Raw genomic sequence first — 22,968 nt, 5'->3', positions numbered from 1 at the left:
AGTTTTTAAAAGCCTCATGTCTACTTCACATTTTAAAATGTGTACATGCCTAATAAAAATTGCCTATAGGGCAATGTGTCCCACAGGAACCTCGTTTGAACTTAAACAGTCTGAACTAGCAGAATAATATCTGCTTGGGTAACAGTATAGAGCTATCCCCAAACGACACTAGTGGATCTCATCAGAACCAGCTAACGATTTGATGTTCTTGCATACACACCACACTGTTTACACAAGCTATGCTCCCAGGAACTACTCCTTCCTTCATCCCCAGTCAAGTGCTCCACCCTCCCTCTGTGCTCCCCAGAGCACTTCTCTCACAGATCTGCTGTAGCGCTGAGCACACTCTGAGGTACTTCCTATCTCTCGGTATGCTTACCTTCTACAAGGTAGCAAACTTCCGTAAGCAGAAACAATGCCTTAATTTTGGACTTATATCTTTATACAATGCCTGGCTCTCAAGTTAGCACTCACTAATTTTATTTATTTGTTACCATTTATTTCTTCCTTCATTCACTGGAAGTAAAGGGCCAAATAGTAATAAATATCTTAGACCTGAGTTTCAGTCTGTACTCACAGCTTATATAAAGCAGAGACTAAATCCTATTATTTCTAATTCAAAATAACTGACCTGAAAATAAAGTAGCCTTTCCCTCAGAGACTCTGATTAAAAGTCTAAACAAGTTTTTCACACTCACATGTATTACATATTCTTTTGCTTATGCCCAAAATAGGGAGGGGCCTTTCCCAAACTGCCCAAACAAGTGGACCACAACTCTCTGTTGCAATTTCAGTAACCGTGTCTCAGCAGTCGTCACTACTGACAACAGCACTGATTTCCAAGTTCTAAAACAGGAGTCTGATTCTAGAGTATACACCGACATCAAAGTGAGAGAATGTAATCTCTTTTTGTAACATCAAAATGCTGGCAAACAGAAGAAGCAAATGATTTGGGAGATTATCACCATTATCTGGGTTCAGAGACAATGCTCCCTAGGGGTAAAAAAATCTAACTTTGTTCATATTTTTTGTAAGTTATACCAATTTATTCTTTAAAAAAAACAAAAAAGATCAGCTAAAAACATTTTAAGCAGTTATTTAAGAACCAACAGAGTTGGATGTAGTGGCTCATGGCTTTAACTCCACCACATTACCAGGGCCAGGCAGAACTCTGTAAATTTAAGGCCAGGGCTACTTAGACAGACCCTGTCTCAGAAAGAAATAAAGAAGTTTAATAATGAGATTAACACTTTAGTTTGAGTTTTCTAAAAGAAAATAGTTTTTAAAAGGCTGATACCTATAGAATTTCATTAATATTAGCTGTAATTTTATGTTTCCTGAAACTGTTGAATAAAATAATTCCTAACAGAAACTAGCAATGTAGCCACGCCTTAGCCAAGAGTGATACCTACTTTTTCTTTAATTGTCAAGTGTTTAATGAATGTTTACAATATAGTCAGCACTGAAGCCATTTCCACTAGAAACTCAGTCATTTCTAGAAGATTAAGAAAGAAAACTTCAGACTCACTTGTAAAGTACAATTTTCATTTCTTTCAAGAAATTTCACAAATCTCTGTACAACTCCTGGTTTCTGTATAACTTGATCTATTGGTGGATTGGGTTCTAAGATTTAAAAAAGAAAGGTTGTTACATAGACAGAGAGACAATGAACTGATCCCCGCTCCATGCAACCTGGTATCTTAGTCCTTTCCTTGGGCTGTGATAAAACATCCTGACTAAAGCCTTCGAGAAACCAGTCACACTGGCAGGGCTGGAAGCAACTGGTGACACTGCACCCAGAGAGCAACAAGCCTCTCTCTGTTCACCTCTGCATCGGTACAGTCCATGCAGTCGGGGGATGTGCTGCTGACAGGGGCAGGTCCTCCCATCTCAGTTAAGGTCGCCAGACAGTCCCTCTCCGGCATGCTCAGAGGCCCGTCTCCTAGGTGACTTTAACAAATTGGAAGTAATGGAACTATCACAGATGGCATAGGAAAGTTTCCCTAGGTTTCGCTGACCTAAGTGTAAATAAACTCTTAGCTGGATATTACTGCAGATAAATGTTCTCATTACTGCAGTACTTTTTACAAAGCAAACTCTACTTTTTCGTTAATTGTAATGACAGGAAATTAAAATATATTTTCTAATATGAAATATATTTAAGAGATCATCCTTACAAAATGGGAGGACACTCACAATACAAACTGAGCAAGTTCCCACTAAATTCTTATAGCACTATCCTTGATTTCCAAGGATGTTCCCTCACTAGTAATAATATCACTCACTTACCTGTCTTAGTCAAGATTTTGTTCTGTCTAGATATTATTTATTATTTAGTAATGCTATTAGATTATCTAAAAATCTTGAAATTTTCTCATGAAATGCAGACTTTTGAGAACCATAAATCCTCTTGTAATTGATGCAAAATTCAAACAAATTTCTTCCAAGTACTGACCAGCTACATAAACGGAAATCTTTCTTGTACCTCTGCTTCAATAAACAGTGCCTCAGGGGTTCAGCAGCTTCTAGGCTGGTGTTCCTATAAGTCTTCTATTCTCTTCATAGCAATGTACCTATTTTACCTACTAGTCACTCACTATTACCACTTATAAAACTTCACAAACTTCCTAAACTGAATTCTTTTCTCCTGTGTTCCACACATACTCTGTGTGTCTATTAGATGCACTTGTTTTTATAACTGTTTTTAATGAAGCATAGCCAGAGTCACACACACACCTATCATGCTCAACCTGACTGTACTAAAACAGCTGTTCACCGAGTCACGTGAAGAGAAGAACTCTCATTCTCCCTGTGACTTCTGCAAAGCTGGCAAAACTATGTCCATTAAATTTGTTCCATGTGTTGTTAATGAAAGCCCAGACTTCAAAATGTCCACCCTCCCATCTTACAAAACATTAGTAGACACTTCTATGCTTTACCCTCTCTACCTTTCAAAGTGTCAGAATTTTAGGGGCAGGGTTACCAGTTTCACCTTTTTTTTCTATTGGAAAACTCTAAACTTTCCTTTTTAAAAAAAAAAAATTTTTTTTTGAGGACAGAGGCGATGAGACAGGAGATGAAAACGTAGGATGTGTGGTTAGAAGGCAGTGAGAAACCAAACACTGAACCATCAGCTACATCAGCATCCACAGGTCAACAAACACAGACCTGTCAGCTACATCAGCATCCACAGGTCAGCAGACACAGACCTGTAAGCTACATCAGCATCCACAGGTCAACAGACACAGACCTGTCAGCTACATCAGTATCCACAGGTCAGCAGACACAGACCTGTAAGCTACGTCAGCATCCACAGGTCAACAGACACAGACTTGTCAGCCATATCAGTATCCACAGGTCAACAGACACAGACCTGTCAGCTACATCAGTATCCACAGGTCAGCAGACACAGACCTGTCAGCTACATCAGAACACAGATGCAGCCTCCTCTGGCAAAGTTCAAAGCAACAGTTTATTATTCCATCCAAAAGAGTTCAATTAAAGTGCACTAGAATTACCAGCTAATTTAACACACACCATGAACTGCTGTTAATAATACATAACAAAATAAGAGTCTACATAAGCTTATAAAGGTGATGAGCTATCATAAGTAAGATTCAGAGACACTTTGGCAATTTAAACAAGCAAAATAGGAAAATGCATGCTTCAGCAGTGAAAACAAAGGGGAAATTTAGTAAAACTGGAATTGAAGTGTAACCCGTGATTTACATTTGTAAGAGAGGCTGTGATAGGGAAACAGATACGGGGATTTTAGCAATGGTTATGATCTGATCTGAATCCAGGCTGGGTTTAATGGCAGGCTATGCAGTGGCCAGGGGCACACTTCAGTCTGCTGCTTACTGGCAATAGTTAGAAAGCTACTTAACTCTCTGCTGTTTCTGCTTACAGGTCTATTGTCAGCTGCTTTCCATGTTTCCTATACTATAGGTTAAGTAAAAATAGAGTAAATCCAACATTCTCCTATCCTTGATACATTTGGCAGGAAACATTTATAACCCGTTTTATGTCTAACTTAGGTTAACATCTACTAAGAAGAAACAGTGAAAATAATTGGCATATAAAGTTTAATAGAAACACCACAGTTTGAACAATTGAAGACAAAGTCTTCTAACTAGAAGAAATCTCATCTCAGAGATTGACGTCACAGATAATGGAAAGAATACTTAAACTCCTTCTAACTACATTCTTACTTTAAAGAAATTAAATTCAATAATGATAAGATGTGGTAGAAAAGTAATTGAGAGTAACTTCAAAATTCTCAAACATAATCTACAGAAATCCTATCAGTTTGACACTCTGCATATGTCAAAAACAAATCTTGAAAGAGAATATAATGAAAAAATTTGAATCATGTAAAATAAACATCAACTTAAAAATGTAGCGATTAAAAGAAGTCATTCTTGCCGGGCGGTGGTGGCGCACGCCTTTAATCCCAGCACTCGGGAAGCAGAGGCAGGCAGATCTCTGTGAGTTCGAGGCCAGCCTGGGCTACCAAGTGAGTTCCAGGAAAAGGCACAAAGCCACACAGAGAAACCCTGTCTCGAAAACCAAAAAAAAAAAAAAAAAAAAAAAAAAGTCATTCTTGATTGTATAAGTATTTCTGAAAATTGCTGAGCTACTGGAAGATAAAGGATGAGATATAAAAGTTACATGTATTTATTAAAAGATAAAATCTATGTGATAACTTTTCTCTTATGAAATGTTCTCACACTTATTCTATGTGGTATGTGTGTGTACCTGTTCACAAATGATTGTATGACACTGTATACACATGAAGAACAGAGGGTAACTTGGGAGGAGAGTCAGTTCTCTCCTTCAAGCTCAGGTCAGTTTTGTGGCAATCGCCTTTACCCACTGAGCCCCCCTGCCGGCCTATCCTATAACTGTTTGTAATACACTTACTCTTCATACATAAGAGAACAAAGACAAAACCCTTAGAATCCATGCTGAGCAAACAAGATTTCATTCATTCCTCACGTTAGTCAATTTTATCTTTCTTAGGAAATTGAGGTAGGTGATTCAGTGTCATCTGCAAAATCTTACTAGTTTCAAAATTCTTTACAATTCAAATTACTAATTCTATAAATTCTACATATGAAACAATACTAATATTAACTGGATAAACAAATTGGCCAAATGAACCACAAATGGTCAGTAAATAATGAAAGAGCTGGGTGTATCTGAACTCCCAGCATATGTGAAGGTGAGGCAGGAAGATCTGGAGAGTTTGGGGCCAGTCTTAGCTACATGGTAAAACCTCGTCTCCTCCAAGTCAAAACTGAACAAATAAAAAGTATGTCTAAAAAATATTTCTATAAGGAATTATAGCCTTACTTATTAGTAACAATTATTTTTATATTTGCTTCTTTATATTCTTCTACAATTTGTAATTTTTTCTACAATGTGTTTAACAATATATTTTTTAAAAGATGATACTTTAAAGTATTTTTTTAAAGACAGGATCTCTATGCAGCCCTGGATGGCTTAGAACTCATGATGTAGACCAGGCTGGCTTTGAACTCGCATAGATCTGCCTGCCTCCACCTCCCAAGTGCTGGGATCAAAGGTAAACGCAACCAAGCCGGGTGCTGAGGCAGGTGAGCCTACCTGTATGATTTGGAGGCCATCTGGACTTACCTTGTGAGCTCCAGATTAGCCGAGGTTAGATAGAGCCCCTCTCCCAAAGAAAAAAAATGGAACAAGGCGCACACAACCACACAAGGCTGAAATACATTTTCAAGGGAAACTAAGACCTGTCTCTGGTCTAAAAAGGACAAAGCAAGTGTCTCAAACTCTAAAACCACAGCTCTCTCATAAAACTGTGTGCTGTCAATAAGAACTGGGAACCACTCTTGCCTTTAGAAAGCAGCTTCCGGAATTTCTGTGTGGCTGTCAGCTGCTGTTCAGCATTACTAGAGAAAACCATCTGAATCATATCTGCGGTGATCACGTCTTCCTGAAACACAAAAATAAATTAGCATGCAATGATTTCTGCGTGAATATTAGTTACATTATCTGATGTCTATCCTGTCTCTGAAGTACCACGGAGCACAGCACAAACACAGTTTTGTAAACGATACCTCGGGAATGGGCACAGTGGAACTGATGTCTGGGTCCTGGATGGGACTCTCCAGCATACAGTCATCATTTCTGGGCAAAGAGACATTCCTACGTTTGAACAACTGCAACAAAGAGAAATTACTTTATAGACCGAGTTTTCCAAAACATTCATAGGATTCATATGAGTAAACAATTTTTATAATTAAAAATATTAAACAGACATTTACGTTTTATAGGACTTGAAAAAGCACATATTTCTTTATTTGATTACTAACTGTTTAAGAATTTTTCTAAGAAAATTTTTATTATGGGTTGGAGAGATGGTTCTATGGTTAAAAGTGCAAATAGCTCTTGCAGAGCACCAGAGTGAGAGTCCCAGTACCAACGCTGGATTCCTAGTACCGAAGCTGGACAACTTACAACCATCTGTACCTCCAGTTCCAGGGCACCTGATACCTCTGGTTTCTATGGGCAACTGCACTCATGTGCATATATCCTCACACAGACATACACATATACACACAGTAAATAAAAAGAAATCTTAAAAAAGAGAAATACTGATTTAAAAGCAAATCACACAGTATAAATAGCATGCTATAGAGTTACTATAGCCGATTAACAAGCAATAGGAAGTTGGGTGTGGTGATGCATGCCTGTATCCTAGCACCTGAGGTAGAGGTAGGAAGATCTAGAATTCAAGGTCATCCTCAGCTACAAGAAAATCTGAGGTCAGCCTGGACTACATGAGACACTGTCTAAAACAAAATAAAACAAAAAAGCAATAGGAGAAATTTTTCAGGAAAAATATCCCTGTACTTCTTAATAAAAATAGAAAGATAAAACCAAACAAAACCTCCTTGTGCTTTGATGACTGAATAAATACAGCTCTTCTTCAGACTGTACACACTATTTTTAGTCAACAGATTTTTTTTGTTTGTTTGCTTGTTTGTGTTTTGTAAGTCCTGCAAGATACTGCAGACAGGAGCTGAAAAATCATAATTATTATATTTCTAAGCAGGCCTTCTTAAACTTTTTTGAATAGTTCTTTTCATATATCATTTTTAGTTTGTTATTGAAGGACTATTTACTTATTATTATTTGTTATTATAAGGACTACTTATAAATATCTCCAAATCTATAATGGAATGAAAAATGCTAAGAAGTACTCTTAAACGACTTTATATTCTTTATGTTGCATATGCAAAGTATAAATAGAGGCTATGAAATAGAGAAATATATTAGGAAATATAGAAAGCATAAAATGAAAACATAGAAAAATGACACTAATTACCTTAATAAGACTTATGAAATCCACAAATGCATATAATGTGTTTTCTGAGGGCAAATTCTATACTGAAAACTGGAGGTGATCTAAATGACTCAAGGTAAACATTTTTAGCAGCGGGAAGAAATACGGTAACAAAATGTTTATTAACACAAGAGGAAAATCACTCTAGTCAGTAACTAAACAAGTACAAAATTCTAATCAATGAATTTACAAATATTATTCCAGGGACTTAATTAAAGAACAGAGTTAGCAAATCAATTTTCTCAAACACTTAGCATTTGAAATTTTCTAAAAAACAGCAATGATAATTAAACTTGCAAACCTCCACATGAGGTACAGATTAGATGAATGGATGGACGGACTGGTTGCTGCTAAGCAACACTAAATATCTAAGAACTCCCACCTGCTCTTCCCTTTTTTGTTTTCGAAGTTGTATTCCTTCTTCTTCTCTTCGCCGTCTCATCTCTTGAGGATTTAAGGCTTTGTTCTTATAACTTTTCATTCTGTAGTTATCCTTCCCTGGACTAGCCATTGAATCTTAGGGGAAGAAAACAGATAAGGTTAACTCTCAAAACAATGTAAGAGGCTTAGTCTAGGCAGCTAAATTTAAGCTCACCGATTACATTAGACCAATAAAACCCACTTTGAAACTTACAGATTAAAAATACATTCTCTCACTCCTCTACATATTGGAAAAAAATGACCAAATATTTTAGTATTTATTTCTTAATCTTAGCACATTTCCTGATGCCTTAAACTTGAGACCCTAGCAACTTACTTTGAAAAGAGGTTTAGTCAGCTCACAGATCAGGAGACCAGAAAGGTGCAGCAGATGCCCTCCTTGTGATGGAGGCTAACTCATACAGAGCAGAGAAGCAGAAAGGCAACGGGCATTTGTAGAAAAGATAAGAATAAAGCTGCTGGCCCAAAGGGCTTCTATACTGCCAATGAAATTTGGACACAAATTTTGGCAGGAACAAATCACAGCTAAGCCTTAGAAATATTAAATGAGTAACAAATTTGAGTCTAAAAACACTGATCACCCTTATTTTATAGAGACCAAGACTGAATAGCTTTACCCTTTGTGGTATGTTAACATTTCTGAAGGACATACACCTTTCAATCACTGTCAGGAAACTCATAAATTGTCTGATAAAAGAAACTTCTGAATTATACTGCTGGCAGAATCAAGAAACAGCCAGTATTATACAGTCCCATTTTCAATAGAATATGGTGTTAGCACCAATAAGCACACTTCAAGTGTTTATTGGAGTCTGGCTTCTTTCATTTAATTAAGACATTGCCAAGGTCATGGAGGTCATTGTGTTATGACTGTACTATCAGTTTTCAGTCCTCTATTATAATTAGTTCTTCTGAAGCAATGAAGTGTTTGTACATTTTATTTCTAAAGTTCTATTACAAATGTATTTTAAAATAACAACTGAAAGCCAAGTGTGGTGGCACATGCCTTTAATGTCAACACTTGGGAGACAGAGGCAGTTGGATCTCTGTCAGTTCAAGGCCAGCCTGATGATCTACATTGAGAGTTCTATGCCACAGAGACGTACACAGTGAGATCTTATCTCAAAAAAACAAAAAATATAAACATAAATATTTTAAAGCATAAATATGAAATGTTATATTTGAAATATACATCCGTTTCATATTCAGAAATTTATAAACCTTTTAGTATAGCAATATTATATTGATATATGATACGAACATTTTATGCTTATGTTAGAACCTATTCCGGGCTTACACATGAAGACTAAACAAACAGTAGTCTAAAGCAGTATTTCAATTATAAGTTAACACACTATTGTGAGAAGTTTGAAGAACATACCCAGGCCTGATCAGAACTACTATAATCAGTTGCCTGGCAGTGGTGGTGCACACCTTAATCCCAACACTAGGGAGGCAGAGGCAGGCGGATCACTGAGTTCCAAACCAGGCTGGTCTACGGCTAGAGTTCCAGGAAAGCCAAGGCTACACAGAGAGACCCTACCTGGAAAAACAAACAAACAAAAGTAAACAGAAAAGGCTTTCATTTATCTGTCATCTCTAGTAAAAGACACTAATTAGTTTACAGTTTACACTAATTAGTTACAGAAATAAAGTACACTAAAATATATGCATTAAATCCTGTGAGAACACAGTAAGATACAGCAGTTAACGGTCCCTTAGGAAGCTCAGAGGGGCTGCACTGTTACTCTCTGTAAAAGGATGGAAAGGGATAAAAAGAACAAGCATTTCAAACAGAAAGAATATATGAAGGAAGTCTGGCATAAACATAGAGCAGTAAGAAGTACAGTGTGCCTCAACAAAGGACTCAAGGGGAAAGAGACAGGCGATGAAGGTATACACAAAAATCAAATACGGTTCCCACAATCCAGCTGAGGCATTCAACTTGATCCTATGGAACCGAACTAAAGAAACTAAGGGGAGAAAACAAGGGAAATCTCAATGAGCGCAGCTGCTGCTGATGTTAACTGTAGTTGTTGTAACAGATGAGTACTGACTTCAGGACACTGTTTTGAGCTATCCATGGTTGAAAAATATAGTTCAAACATAGAACAAGGGTCCTGACTTAATCATCCAATGTCATGGAGAGCCATAAAAAGAAAGGTGACCAGGAAAACTCTTCATGGTATTCACATTTCAGTGAAAAAGGGCAAAAGAAAAGGAAACCAAAAGAAACAGGACAGAGAAGAAGAGAGTAAGAGAAAATAAGGGAGTGAGAAAATAAGTATCTGAGTGGTACTGACATTAATAACACACTCCTAAATATATTTTACTCTTTCATTGATTCATCAAGAAAACAAGCCAAGTACCAAACCAGGCATCAGATGTGGTAATCAGACGTCACTGGTAAAGACAGTAAAACAAAGCTCACTACTAATGGAGTTCAAACTAGAATATAATGGGCTAAGGACTCAAGAACGAGGGGAAAGGTTTGTGATTGGAGGTTTAGCTTAATGGTAAACTACAGGCTCAGAATATATGACACATTTATAGCTAGTAAAAACCCAGTTTTAACATATCTAGTATGTTTCAGCAGTTCATATATACCTATGTGGTGGTTTGAATGAGATTTGGTCCCCAGTTGGTGGAACTGTTTGGAAAGGATTAGGAGGAGGGGTGTCACTAGAGGCAGGCATTGAGGTTTCAAAAGACTTGAACATTCGCAGTGTCTCTCTTCCTGCCTTGTGGCTGTCTCAAGATGAGAGTTCTCAGTTACTGTCCCAATGCCACACTGTTGGCCTGCTGCCAAGCTCCTTGTCATGATGGTCATGAACTCTATCCCTTTGGAACTATAAAGCCCAAATAAAATCTTCCTTCCAATAAACTGCCTTGGTAATGATGTCTTATCACAGCAATAGAAAAATAACTAAGTCAACCTACAAACAGTAATTAGAAATTGTTAAATCAAAGTTAATAACAATGTATGCATTATTCTTCTCTATTTTATACATTAGGGACCTTAGGCTGGAGAGATGCTCAGTAGTTAAGTGTGTATTGCTCTTACAGAGGACCCCAGTTTGCTTGCAATACCCAAATCAGGCAGCTCACAACTCCCCATAACTTGAGCTCCATAGGAAGCCAATGCCTCTGGCACCTGCACTCACATACCCATACCCATGGATAAATAATTTAAAATAATAAAAATAAATTTAAAGGAAAACGTATCTTTAAAAATCTCTCTAACTGTACTAACAGCTTAGGCTTACATAGAAAAACAAAGGGGAAAAAACTAGTTTCTGGAATAACACATTAGTTACTATAATACTCTATTTGTAGAAATCTTTTAAAATTTTCTCAACTACATACTGGCATTTTCTAGATTGCTGGCATTTAAAGATTTTTGAGCACACATTTTTTATGTATTTGGAATGTATCTCCATCTTCAATATTTATTTATTTATTTGTGTATGTGTATGCTCATATGTGTCAATACCAGAAGTCAGCCTTAGGTTTTGTTCCTTAGGTGTCATCCACTTTTTAAGACAAGGACCTGTGGCTTGTTATTTATGCAGGCCCTCAGGGAGCTCCATGGACCTACCTGTCTCAACCCTAGCAATGGGATCACAAAAGTGATCCATGGTTGCTTTATTTTTAAAGACAGGGTCTCTCTTTGTAGCCCTGGCTGTCCTTGAACTCACAGAGATATGCCTAGCTCTGCCTCTCTCTCAAGTGCTGGGATAAAAGGCGTGCACCATGTCCGGCCCAAGTGCTGCCTTTTACATGGGTGTTGAGGATTAAAAGGTCCTCATACTTACCTAGCTACCTCCCCAGCCTTTTCAATACTTGTAGCAGGCTTTCTTGGACCACCAGCCCCCAAATCATCATATGGAGATTTACTATTAATTATGAACGCTTGGCCTTAGCTTGGGCCTGTTTCTAGCTAGCTTTTTAAATAATCTATGTGCCTCCCTGAGGCTCGTTTACCTCATCCACATACTGTCCTTCCTGCTTTCCTGCTTCCTCCAGCTGCCTGACCCCCCCCCTCCCCTTTTCTTCCTGCCTGCCAGCCCCACCTGTCCCTGCTCTGCCTAGCTGCTGGCCATTCAGCTCTTTATTAGACCAATCAGGTGCCTTAAGCAGACAAGGTAAAACAGCAACACATCTTTACATAGTTAAAACAAATGCAGCGTAAACAAATGCAGCACACCTTTATATAGTTAAACAATTATTCTGCAACACAAGCAAATGCAACACATTTTTACATAAACAAATATTCTATTCCACAACAAATATTTATCTTCATACATGCGTTACTATCCTAATTATTATCCCATTGTGAAAATTACAAAACTAGCCATTTTCTTCAAGGATTCAACTTAAAATGTAAACGAATAGGAGTTCTAATCTTACTTCTTACATTGGTTTGGGTCACTTTGGGCCCTTCTCCACCACACTTTTGCATTCTAGATGCTTCTTAGATTATTAACAAATTTATAATACAAATAAAATGTAGCTCCAAGAACACATACATTATTTTCTTTCTTCATTGATACTTTCTGTATCTTTGCCTTCTTTACTGTGTTATCTCACCCAAAGAAATCTAGTTAGATGGAAAATAAGTTTTTTAAGTACTGAAATTCAAAGGCTTGAATTTCACAAAAATTTTTTGAAATAATAAGAAATGCTATTCAGACATCTGAAAATGGCCAAGCTGGGTTTTGTTTCTTTCTTTCTTTTGTTTCATTCATAAACTTATTTTTATCCACTTCTTACAAAAACCACACTGGATCAAGTTAAGCACATCAATGGACGCTGAACTTCCAAGGGTCTTTGTTTTCCTGATATTTGTTAATGCAATTTCATTTTTCTGTGCTTGGACACCTCGTTAGAAAATGACAAGCCCGAACAGGGAGGAGAGTGCCAACTCTGAGCCCCCACGACCAGACAGACAGTACTTCGGTGTGGAGCAAAGTTTCCTGCATTCTTTTAGCAACCCTTTCTCCTAACAAAACACTAGCCATTATTGAGAACTGAAATTGGGAGACAAGTCAAAAGCCTCTTGTCTTTTCCCCTTGTTTTTGTTTTTTTGATGCGTAGAAAAAGCTCAAGTGTAAATGTCATAGCAGACATCTCGCTACGCCCTCTCCTAGCTTCCAAATCTCTCCATCTATGATGCATTACATTTTCATCTTGAAACAGGGAAGCCAGCTGACACAGAGAGAGAAGCATGGAGCCCAGGGTGGCTGGCTTTGGGGCTGAAGGCTAGAGCCGCCTGCTGGGGTGCAGCGCGGAGGGTCCCCACGCCGTCCTGTCCCTCCCGCAAGGCGGTGTGGCGTGTCCTTACGGTGACGGACGGCCGTGGCACACGGGGACCGAGCGGCAGGGCGGGGGCCCGGCGGCGGGGCAGCGCGATCGCGGCCACGCCCCCACAGCGGCGGCCCTCCGGGGGGACCCGGCCAGGCGCGGGTCGCGCGCGGTCCCCGAGCCCTGCCTGCTCAGCCCCGCGCTCGCGCGGCCTGCGTCGCTCACACTTACCCATGCACGCCGTCCCCTCCCGGGCCCCGACCTGCAGTCTCCCGCGGTGACCACGGCTGCCGACCGCACAAGGGTGGACGCCCCGCCTCGGCCACGGCTCGCAGCGAACGGCTAAGCCACCCAAGATGGCCGCCTCCAGCGCCCCCTTCCCTAGACCCGGCTTCCCAGAAGCCCTTGCTCTCGCCGGCCGCGGCGGAGGGGGCGTGGCGACCAGCCTGGTGGCGGAGGGGGCGTGGCGACCAGCCTGGTGGCGGAGGGGGCGTGGCGACCAGCCTGGTGGCGGAGGGGGCGTGGCGACCAGCCTGATGGCGGAGGGGGCGTGGCATCCAGCCTGGTGGCGGAGGGGGCGTGGCGGCCAGCCTGGTGGCGGAGGGGGCGTGGCGGCCAGCTTGGTGACGAAGGGGGCGTGGCGGCCAGCCTGGTGGCGGAGGGGGCGTGGCCGCTCAGCTGGTGGAAGGACCGCACCCTGCAGCTCGCCCTCTGAGGGAGCAGCTGCTGTTGATCCCTTGGGTTGTAGCAGCGTGTCAAGAGTGTCACTGTTCCTCCCTGCGCCTGCACGGGCCAGCTCTCTTGTGTCCGTTCGTTCAGCTACCTCTCCATCCTAGACTATTATTTTGAGAGTGCTGGGTAGACCCAAGAACCGAATTACTGTCCGGGATCTAGCACCGGAACTGTTTTTTAAAAGGCAAAACAAAAACTCAAGGCTCATGAAAGGTCACATGCAGCCTTTTGCCTTCTTCAGCTTTACAAACGTCTGGCGATGTGCTTGTGCGTGTGCGTATGTAGCTTAAGAAATAATCTTTCTTTTCTTTTTTTTTTTTTTTTTGCTTTTCTAGACAGGGTTTCTCTGTGTAGCTTTGTGCCTTTCCTGGAACTCACTCTGTAGCCCAGGCTGGCTAGAACTCACAGAGATCTGCCTGCCTCTGCCTCCCGAGTGCTGGGATTAAAGGCATGCGCCACCACTGCCCGGCCAAGAAATAATCTTTCGAATTTAATCATGAGGTAGGTCTTGCTGTGTAGCCCTGGCTGGCTATCATGTGGCTCAGAAATAGTCTCTTACCCTCCTACAAGTCTCCTGCTTCGGCCTCTCGAATGCTTCTTTCCAGTTTTGAATTTGCCATTCTTTTATAATTTTCTATAACACCTGAAGGTTTTCCACAAATGTCATTTCCTATCAATGCAAGAATTAACTCCAGATGAAGTACTCTAAATTAAAGCAAACTCTCACGAGCCCCATATTTCACCCTGAAGAACTACAAGCAGTAGTGGAGGAGGCCGACTAAGACCCACGTGTAACGCTAAACTCTGAATACGCAAGGTAAATAGCATAGTTCCTGCCACGAAGAAGTTTTCAATGTACTAGAGTAGCCAAATCGGTTATGTCTGGTAACTGAAATATGAAGAGATACAAAGTGATTCTTTGACTGTCCATATGTGTAACCGAGAAGGGAAGTGTAACAAAAGGAACCTGGATAAGACTTTTCAAATATTAATAAGACGAGCAGCCTGTCTGGCCAAGCATGAACGAACACATTCTAAAGATACACTTGCATCCTTTGCCTACCAGACTATTAGAAGTATAATCCCACAAAATTAAATTTTCTCCGGCAATCTCCTGTTAGGCAAAGGGATGGCTGACGCGGGTGGGGCAGCCAGGGAGGAACCTGTGTCTTGAAAGAGTCACAACTTGTCAGATCACCTTGCAGGGCAGACTTGGAGCTGAAACAATGGTGGACAAAGGAACAGTGCCATGGCCGGCGGATTGATGAGTCATGAGTACTTCTGGCCTTGTCTTTAAAGACTACCTCAAGATCCCAGAGATGGACTTGAGAGGTTGCCGGATCTCTTTGTCTCCCTTCCCAATATGGCCACATTGAATAGATCCCCTTTTATGCTTGTCATTATTTATTTGGCTCTTTTAATCAACTTACTGAGAATAGGAGGCCAGATCTAGGGTGTAAGCTGCGATCCTCAGTCTGGTAACCGTAATCTCAATTCCTCTTCACATTTCTTTCTTTCCTGCCTCATTTAGGTAGATGGAGATTGCTGTTGAATTCCATTCTTTCCACTTTCTTTGTTTTGCTTCTTTCCTTATTCCTGCTTTAAAAAAAAATGACAGGTGGTATTTGGCAAAATGATCTCCTACTTTATTTCCTTCACAATTAATTTCCACCTTTTGTCTTTTACTCCTTTGTGTAGTTCTTGTTCGCTAGGAAAACTCAACTTGTTGTCTAATTTGGTACTTTTAAATTTTTTTGTACTTTCTGATTTTCCATCTCTTCTTTTGTTCTATTTCCTGAGAAACTTCCTGTTGTATCCTCTAAATTCCCACTGATAGATACACTTAAAGCTTGTGATAGTAGTTTCTAATCCCAAGAGGTGCTTGTGTTTTTTTTTTTATTTTTTATTTTTTTTTATTTTTTATTTTTTATTTTTTTTTTGGTTTTTCGAGACAGGGTTTCTCTGCGTAGCTTTGCGCCTTTCCTGGAGCTCACTTGGTAGCCCAGGCTGGCCTCGAACTCACAGAGATCCGCCTGGCTCTGCCTCCCGAGTGCTGGGATTAAAGGCGTGCGCCACCACCGCCCGGCGGTGCTTGTGTTTTTAAATTAAGAATTAAGTATATTTTTATTGTCGCTTAGAAGATATTGTGGTTTTAACTTTTCCCTTTATTCTTATGCTATGTTTCTTCAGACCTAACTTTAAAAATATTGTTTTGAGGCCAGGTGAGGTGATGATGCACACCTTTAATCTCAGCACTTGGAAAGCTGAGGTAGGTGGAAGTCTGTGAGTTGGAGGCCATTGGGGTCTATATAGCAACTTTAAAATCAGTCAGGACTATACAGTGTGACCACCTGATGAATCAGCTGACTTCCATCTTAGGCTTGAAAGCTATCTGATAGTAAAGACTGATGGACTAGCTTGTCTCCATCTTAACATTAGAAGCCATCTTGTTACAAGATCAAAATAAGTTACTCCTGTTTTCTGTAAAATTTGGGTTTGATCATGCCTTGACTTATTTTCTGGAATTTGACATATTCCACACCCTATACCCTAACCTCCACCCTGATAAAATGTTCTGCCAAGTTTCTACATAACCAAATTCCTCTGGAAATCCCCCAGCCCGTGAACTCCCCCCACCCCACCAGTCTTGCAGGTTTGGGGGCTATGTAAACCTTCTCCTGTGTTCAATGCTATTTTCTCAAACCTTGCTTTAGGGAAACAGCCCTCTGTCCCTGTCTGACAGAAAATAAAGCTTGCATAATTTGACCAAAGAATTTGGGTAATGTTCTTTACTCCCATTTGATGGAATTTATAAGACAAACTAGGTTAATTCTTGTCTATGATTAAACTTTTGTTTCTCAAGGATTGAACTATGCCCCACCTGTAACCTTAAATACAAATGGTTCTTTACTTGCTGGCTGTTCCAGGAAACAGCACCCATGTCTTTGTTTCAAAAGTTATTATGACATCTTACAACTATACCTTTGTTTCAAAAGGTTATTATAACTACCTGTTGTTATTACTTCCTTGTTATGACCACTTTGTTATGTTCTGCTTTATAACCCTGCCTATTTGCCTGCCAATCCCCCATTTGGAACTCCCCTATCTGCTGTGGAACAGTCCTTTTCTAAACTATGAATATGTATTACTCTCATTTGCTAATAAAAAGCTGATTGGCTGATAGCTAAGCAGGAAGAGACTGAATTTGAGAGCCAGACTAGGAGAATTCTGGGAGGAGGAAGGATAGAGTCAGAGAGAGGCTGGCAAATGCAGAGAGGCAGGATGAGAATGCTGTTTTGAAAAAAGGTACCAAGCCACATGGCTAAACACAGACAAGAATTATGGGTTAATTTAAGTGTAAGAGCTAGTTAGTAATAAGCCTCAGCCATTGACTGAGCATTTATAATTAATATACGCCTCTGTGTGGTAATTTGGAAAGCGGCTGTCGGGTATTTGGGAACAGGCAGTCAAGACAGGAAACGTCCATCTACACCTACCCCTGAGTTATAAAAGCTCTTATCTTCCCCACATCCAATGCTGACCTCTTGAACCTCACCTTAGGGGGAGCCAGGTTGTATACACGAATTTAAAAAGCTTGCTTTAATGAATTTGGTCATGTGATTTGGGTCAGTGGTCTTTCTCCTCCAATCTTTGGGATTAACACACCCTGACTCAAATATGTATATTTCCATCCTACCTGATTTTGGCTCTACTCAATGGCCTGGTGATCCTTGAAAATAGACTCTTGAAGGATTAACGGCCTAAAACAAAGAGCCTCAGATGAGCTAAGAAACTCCTGACTCAGCATAGGAATAAGAACACCTGCCTGACAAGATAGTCAACACAGTAATGGCAACATCAGTTAGGAGCTGGGAGACTCTTGACGAGAAAGTCAATATGTGATCAGAACTGACATTATTCTGTAGATGGATTTTTCTTTGGGCCGCCAGCCAGCTCACAAAAAGTGACATGGAGACTTCTTATTAATTATGAAAGCTGGCTGATAGCTTAGGCTTGTTTCTAACTAACTCTTATAACTTAAATTAACCCATTTATTAATTTACTTTTTGCCTCATGGCTCTCTTACCTCACCTCCATATTGCCAATCCTGCTTGCTCTGTTTCCTTGATGTCTCATCTCCACCTTCTTCTTCCAAGGATCCTCTATGCCTGGAAAACCTGCCTAACTATCAGCCACTCAGGTTTTGAATTAAACCAACCACCGTGACACATCTTCACACAGTGTAAAGGAATATTCCACAACATTATTCCATTATTTGACTGGCATTATTTAGCCCTAAGACTACAAAGAATAGCTCTACAGATAAAAATTTCACCCCAAAGTTTTCCTTTTCTGCCCTATAAAACCCCAAGCCTCCTGTGCCTGGGTGTACATCTTCAACTTCTGAAAAGAGACTCCTTGCCTTTCATTGTCCCAGGGAAGGACATCTGATTCAGTAAAGATCAGTCTCCTCTTTGATTTTCCCATTTCCTACATTAATCCTGATCTAACAACTCATATTTATGAATAATACGCTGAAATACCTGTATACTTATTGCAAGAAAGTACACACCAGATAGGCTTCTTTGTGCATCAGCTGGTGCCTTCTCCACCAGGTAACACAAGGGGAGGACTGACTTTCGTCAAGCAATGTTCTGTCCCTCCCTCTTTCTCTCCCCCCTCTCCTTTTTCCCTCTTCTTTATCCCTTATCATTTCTCAGGGGAGGAATTTTCAATCTCTTGCCTTGGAAACACACACCAGGCCTCAGGATGAGATAAGATAAAAACAGTTTTAAGGGATTCATTGTTAGCCAGAACCATGGCATTTCATAAAGTTCCTCTGTAGCAGGCTTTCTTTTGGGCCACCAACCAGCTCCCAAATAATGATACAGAGACTTATTATTAGTTATGAATCCTGGGCCTTAGCCTATACGTGTTCCACTAGCTCTTATTACTTAAATTATGTAATGTGATTCTCTTTATCTACATTTTGCCTTGGGGCTTTTTTATCTTTCTTTTATTCTGTATGTCCTACTCCATGTTTGGCTGTCTGGCAGCTGCTTCTCTTTCTCCCTTGTTCTCCTCTCCCTTCTCTCTCCTCAAGAGCCTAGATTCCTCCTCCCATTTATTCTCTCTGCTCGCCAGCCCTGCCTATCCCTCTACTACCCAGCTATTGACCGTTCAGATTTGTATTAAACCAACCAGGTACCTTAGGCAGGCAAAGTGAAACAGCAACACATCTTTACATCAATAAACAAATGCAGCATAAACAAATGTAGCACACCTTTTCCTAATTAAAGTAATATTCCACAACATTCCTCCACTTTGCTTGAACTGTGGTATTCTCAAAACTAAAGTAATTTGGTGTGCAGAACTCAAGTAGCATGTTTCTCTAGATTCCTGCCATCCCTGTTCTATGAACTCAATACAGTGTCTATCCAGGAGAAATGTTTGTGCACCACCTGCCATTTTTTTAACTGACATCCTGGTTAGTTTTATGTCAACTTGACACAAGCTAGAGTCATTGGGAAAGAGGGAGCCTTAATTGAGAAAATGCCCCCACCAGATTGGCCTGTCGGCAAGCCTGTGAGGCATTAGGCATTTTCTTGATTAATGATTGAAGAGGGGGTGGAGTGGGTGGGGGCTGGAATGGGGTGGTGTCCCAGGATGGGGCGGTGCCTCGGCCTATTGTGGGTAGTGCCATCCCTGGGCAGGTGGTCCTTAATTATACGAGAAAGCAAGTTGAACAAGCCATGAAGAACCATAAGCAGGGAGCCAGGCAATGGTGGCGCACGCCTTTAATCCCAGCACTTGGGAGGCAGAGCCAGGTGGATCTCTGTGAGTTCAAGGCCAGCCTGGTCTACAGAGTGAGATCCAGGACAGGCACCAAAACTACACAGAGAAACCCTGTCTCAAAAAACCATAAATAAACAAACAAAAAAACATAAGCAGAACTCCAAAGTTTCTGCTTCTGTTCCTGCCTCTGACCCCAATCAGAGATGGAATGTGACATGAGAGCTGTAAGCTGAAATAAACTTTTTCCTCAAAGTTGCTTTTTTTCATGGTGGTCTTTTTTTCTCTCTCACAGCAATAGAAACCTTAATAAAACAACTCACCTACCCTAGAAATAGCCAACTGTGGGTTAAGAGGAAACTTTTAAAATCTCCTTCCCACCATCCTTTCCTTGAGACCTCTAAGGACTCCCATTCTGGCACAAGGACCTGAGCTCTCCTCAGAGTACTTCTGCAGCCGCCTGCTGTCTATGGCATTAAGAACTCAATATATTTCTTATCCCAATGGGCAGTTGACCTCAGAGTCCTCCTTGAACCCTGAACAGAAAACCTTTAGTTCATAGTTCAATATTTGCCTTTTTCTACTTCCTATTTTCAACCCAACACCCTGACACCAGCCTTATCCATTGCTGGGTTCATTGTCTCTATGAGTTATTTTCTTCATGAACAAAACCTATCTTGGAGCGAAAGATGAGTCACGTCAGAAGCCAGTGATGGGGAAATCTGGAGGCAGAGTTTTAGCGACCCCTTGTTGAGGCAGTCCACAAAGTTTGGTTTTGTTCGCATGCATTAGCCTTTTGATTAAAACGATATTAATCCTGGTGATCTGAATGCATGTGCCTTTGATCAAAGCCTACATAAAAATAAACAAACCAATAGCTTCTCTTCAAATAACACATTTCTGAACTTCTTTTTCCTTTCTCTCTCTCTCTCTATTTCTCTCTCTCCCTCCCTCCCTCCCTCCCTATCTCTTCCCTTTTTTTTTTTTGAACATTTTAGAAAATATTTTTTAAAAGATTTATTATGCAGTGTTCTGCCTGTATGTATACCTGCAGGCCAGAAGAGGGCACCAGATCTCATTGCAGATGGTTGTAAGCCACCATGTGGTTGCTGGGAATTGAACTCAGAACTTCTGGAAGAACAGCCAGTGCTCTTAACCTCTGAGCCATCTCACCAGCCCAAACATTTTTTCTTTTAGTTTTGTTTTTCAATACTTCCCGACCAGTTTCCTCTCCCTTTACGCCTCCCAGTTCCCCCACTCCACTTCCCCTCTTCTCTAGATCCACTCCATTTCCCTTAAGGGAGGAATAGGCCTCCCAGGATATCAGCTGAATAAGGCACAACAAGATACAATAAGATTAGGCACAAACCCTCATATCAAAGCTGGGCAAGGCAGCCCAGTGGGAGGAAAAGAGTTCCAAGAGAAGGCAAAAAAAAAAAAAAAAAAAAAAAAAAAAAATCAGGGACACCCCCACTCCCACTGTCAGGAGTCCCCGAAAAACACCAAGCCAACAACCATGACACACACAGAGGACCTAGTACAGACCCATGCAGGCTCCGTGATCGCTGCTTCAGTCTCTATGGGCCTCATGAGCCCTGCTTAGTTGATTCCGTGGGCAGTGTTCTCCTGGTGTCCTCAACCCCTCTGGTTCCTACAATCGCCCCCTCCCCCTTCTGTGGGTTCTCCTAGCTTCTAGGGGAGGGACCTGATGAAGATCTCCAACTTGGGCTCTCTCCACTTAGTGCTTGTCTGTGGGTCTCTGCATCTGCTTCCATCAGCTGCCAACAGAGGCTTCCCTGATGATGATTGGGCTAGGCACCAATCTATGATTATAGCAGAATATCATAGGAATGATTTTTATCGATTCTGGCCTCCTCCTCTTCTATTCTAGGTCTCTGGGCTCTCCAGGTCTTGGGCTATCCAGCTTCCAGTTTCTAGTCATCCAGGCAGTGTGGGGCAGAGGCTCCCTCTCCTGGTATGGGACTCAAATTAGACCAGTCATTGTTTGGCCACTCCCACAAAGTTCTGAGCCTCTATTACCCCAGCACAAATTATAGGCAGAACAGAAGGGTTTGTTTCTAGGTTGGTGTCCCAAAATTGGAAGCCTTGCCTGGTTACAGAAGATCGTCTGTACACCTTTCTTCATTAACCAAACCTGTCTTGGAGGGAAAGAGGAGTCACGTGGGAAGCTGGTGATGGAGGAAGTCTGGAGGCAGAGTTTTAGCTATCCCTTGTTTAGACATTTCACAAAGTTTCCTTTCATTCAGTCCTTCAAGTTCTTTTCCAGAAGTTTTCTGAATATTTTTTTGCACCTCTGGAGAATTGACTTTTTTGTTGACCTTCTCAGCTAATTGCTATTAATCTGCTCATTTTCTAGCTTTCAGTGTTCTGTAAGAATACCATTTGCTCTTATAATGACTTCTGCCCTTTATTCTCCTTTAGTAGATTCAGGCGATCAAAAAATATATTTTGCTCCTTGTACCACATTTAACCATACCCCCATCATTTAAAAATATCATACTCATCAGATTATGTCATCCCCCTACTTAAATACTCCAGTAGCTTCCTCAGAAGTCTTAAGTGAGTTGAAGACCCTGAAGCTCTAAGCTTATTTTGTAATCCAGTGGTTCTCAACCTTCCTAATGATGCAACCTTTTAATACAGTTGCTAATGTTATGGTGACCCCCAACCATAAAATTATTTTCGCTGCTACTTCATAACTGTAATTTTGCTAATATTACGAATCGTAATGTTAATAACTGTTTTCCAGTGGTCTTAGGCCACCCTGTGAAAGGGTCCTTCGACTCCCGCTAAATGGGTCCCGACCTACAAAGTTGAGAACCACTGTAGTAATCACTCTGCTAACACGTTATGATTTAGTCACAAAACATCCCTGTTGCTCCAGGCTAAGGCTTCTTTTTGTTAGTTTCCCTCTGTTCATCAGGATATCCACCTCGTTAAACAGAATTTGCCCTAACATCTGTAACTCTGTAAGCAGACTTCCTAACATTAATACGGTCTCTCTAAAAGGAGAACACCTTATGAGGAGACTTCCTGACAACAGCAACCTCTGTAACTCGGTTTTATTTTCTTTGTAACATTTACGGTGTCCATTTGTTTTTCTTGTCTCTGCCTCAGCAGACTATCCTGTGTTTTGTGTATTTTAGTTAGCAGGGAGCCTCCAGGTACAAACAACACTTCTTGTGGGAACTCTGGGGAGACTGTCACTACAAGGAACCTGCCTTAATTAGCCTGCAGAGCATAATTGAGAGGCTGACACTAGACGATATGTAAATAGAAACACGTGT

At 40.8% G+C, this 22,968-nt stretch overlaps 1 protein-coding gene across 3 annotated transcripts in view; it reads right to left on the bottom strand.

Moving 5' to 3' along the window:
* Nucleotides 1-22,968, bottom strand: part of Kpna5 (karyopherin subunit alpha 5) — a 68,588-nt gene that overhangs the window by 31,592 nt on the left and 14,028 nt on the right. The window contains exons 1-5 of one of the 3 annotated variants that reach the window (XM_042262078.2): nucleotides 13,367-13,553; nucleotides 7,773-7,906; nucleotides 6,102-6,203; nucleotides 5,878-5,977; nucleotides 1,529-1,623 (exon numbers count right to left, since the gene is read on the bottom strand). In XM_042262078.2, the coding sequence (XP_042118012.1) occupies nucleotides 1,529-1,623; nucleotides 5,878-5,977; nucleotides 6,102-6,203; nucleotides 7,773-7,906; nucleotides 13,367-13,370 (435 nt within the window). In that variant the 5' untranslated portion in view covers nucleotides 13,371-13,553. Of the gene's footprint in view, nucleotides 1-1,528; nucleotides 1,624-5,877; nucleotides 5,978-6,101; nucleotides 6,204-7,772; nucleotides 7,907-13,366; nucleotides 13,554-22,968 lie in introns of those variants that run through there. The other 2 variants (XM_042262083.2, XM_076552466.1) reach the window with 2 other exon arrangements.

Source organism: Peromyscus maniculatus, chromosome 16, assembly GCF_049852395.1.
Source record: "Peromyscus maniculatus bairdii isolate BWxNUB_F1_BW_parent chromosome 16, HU_Pman_BW_mat_3.1, whole genome shotgun sequence".
Classification (NCBI taxonomy): Eukaryota; Metazoa; Chordata; class Mammalia; order Rodentia; family Cricetidae; genus Peromyscus; species Peromyscus maniculatus.
Note: the sequence above shows the minus strand (reverse complement) of the source record. Positions and strands in the feature narration are given on the sequence as shown.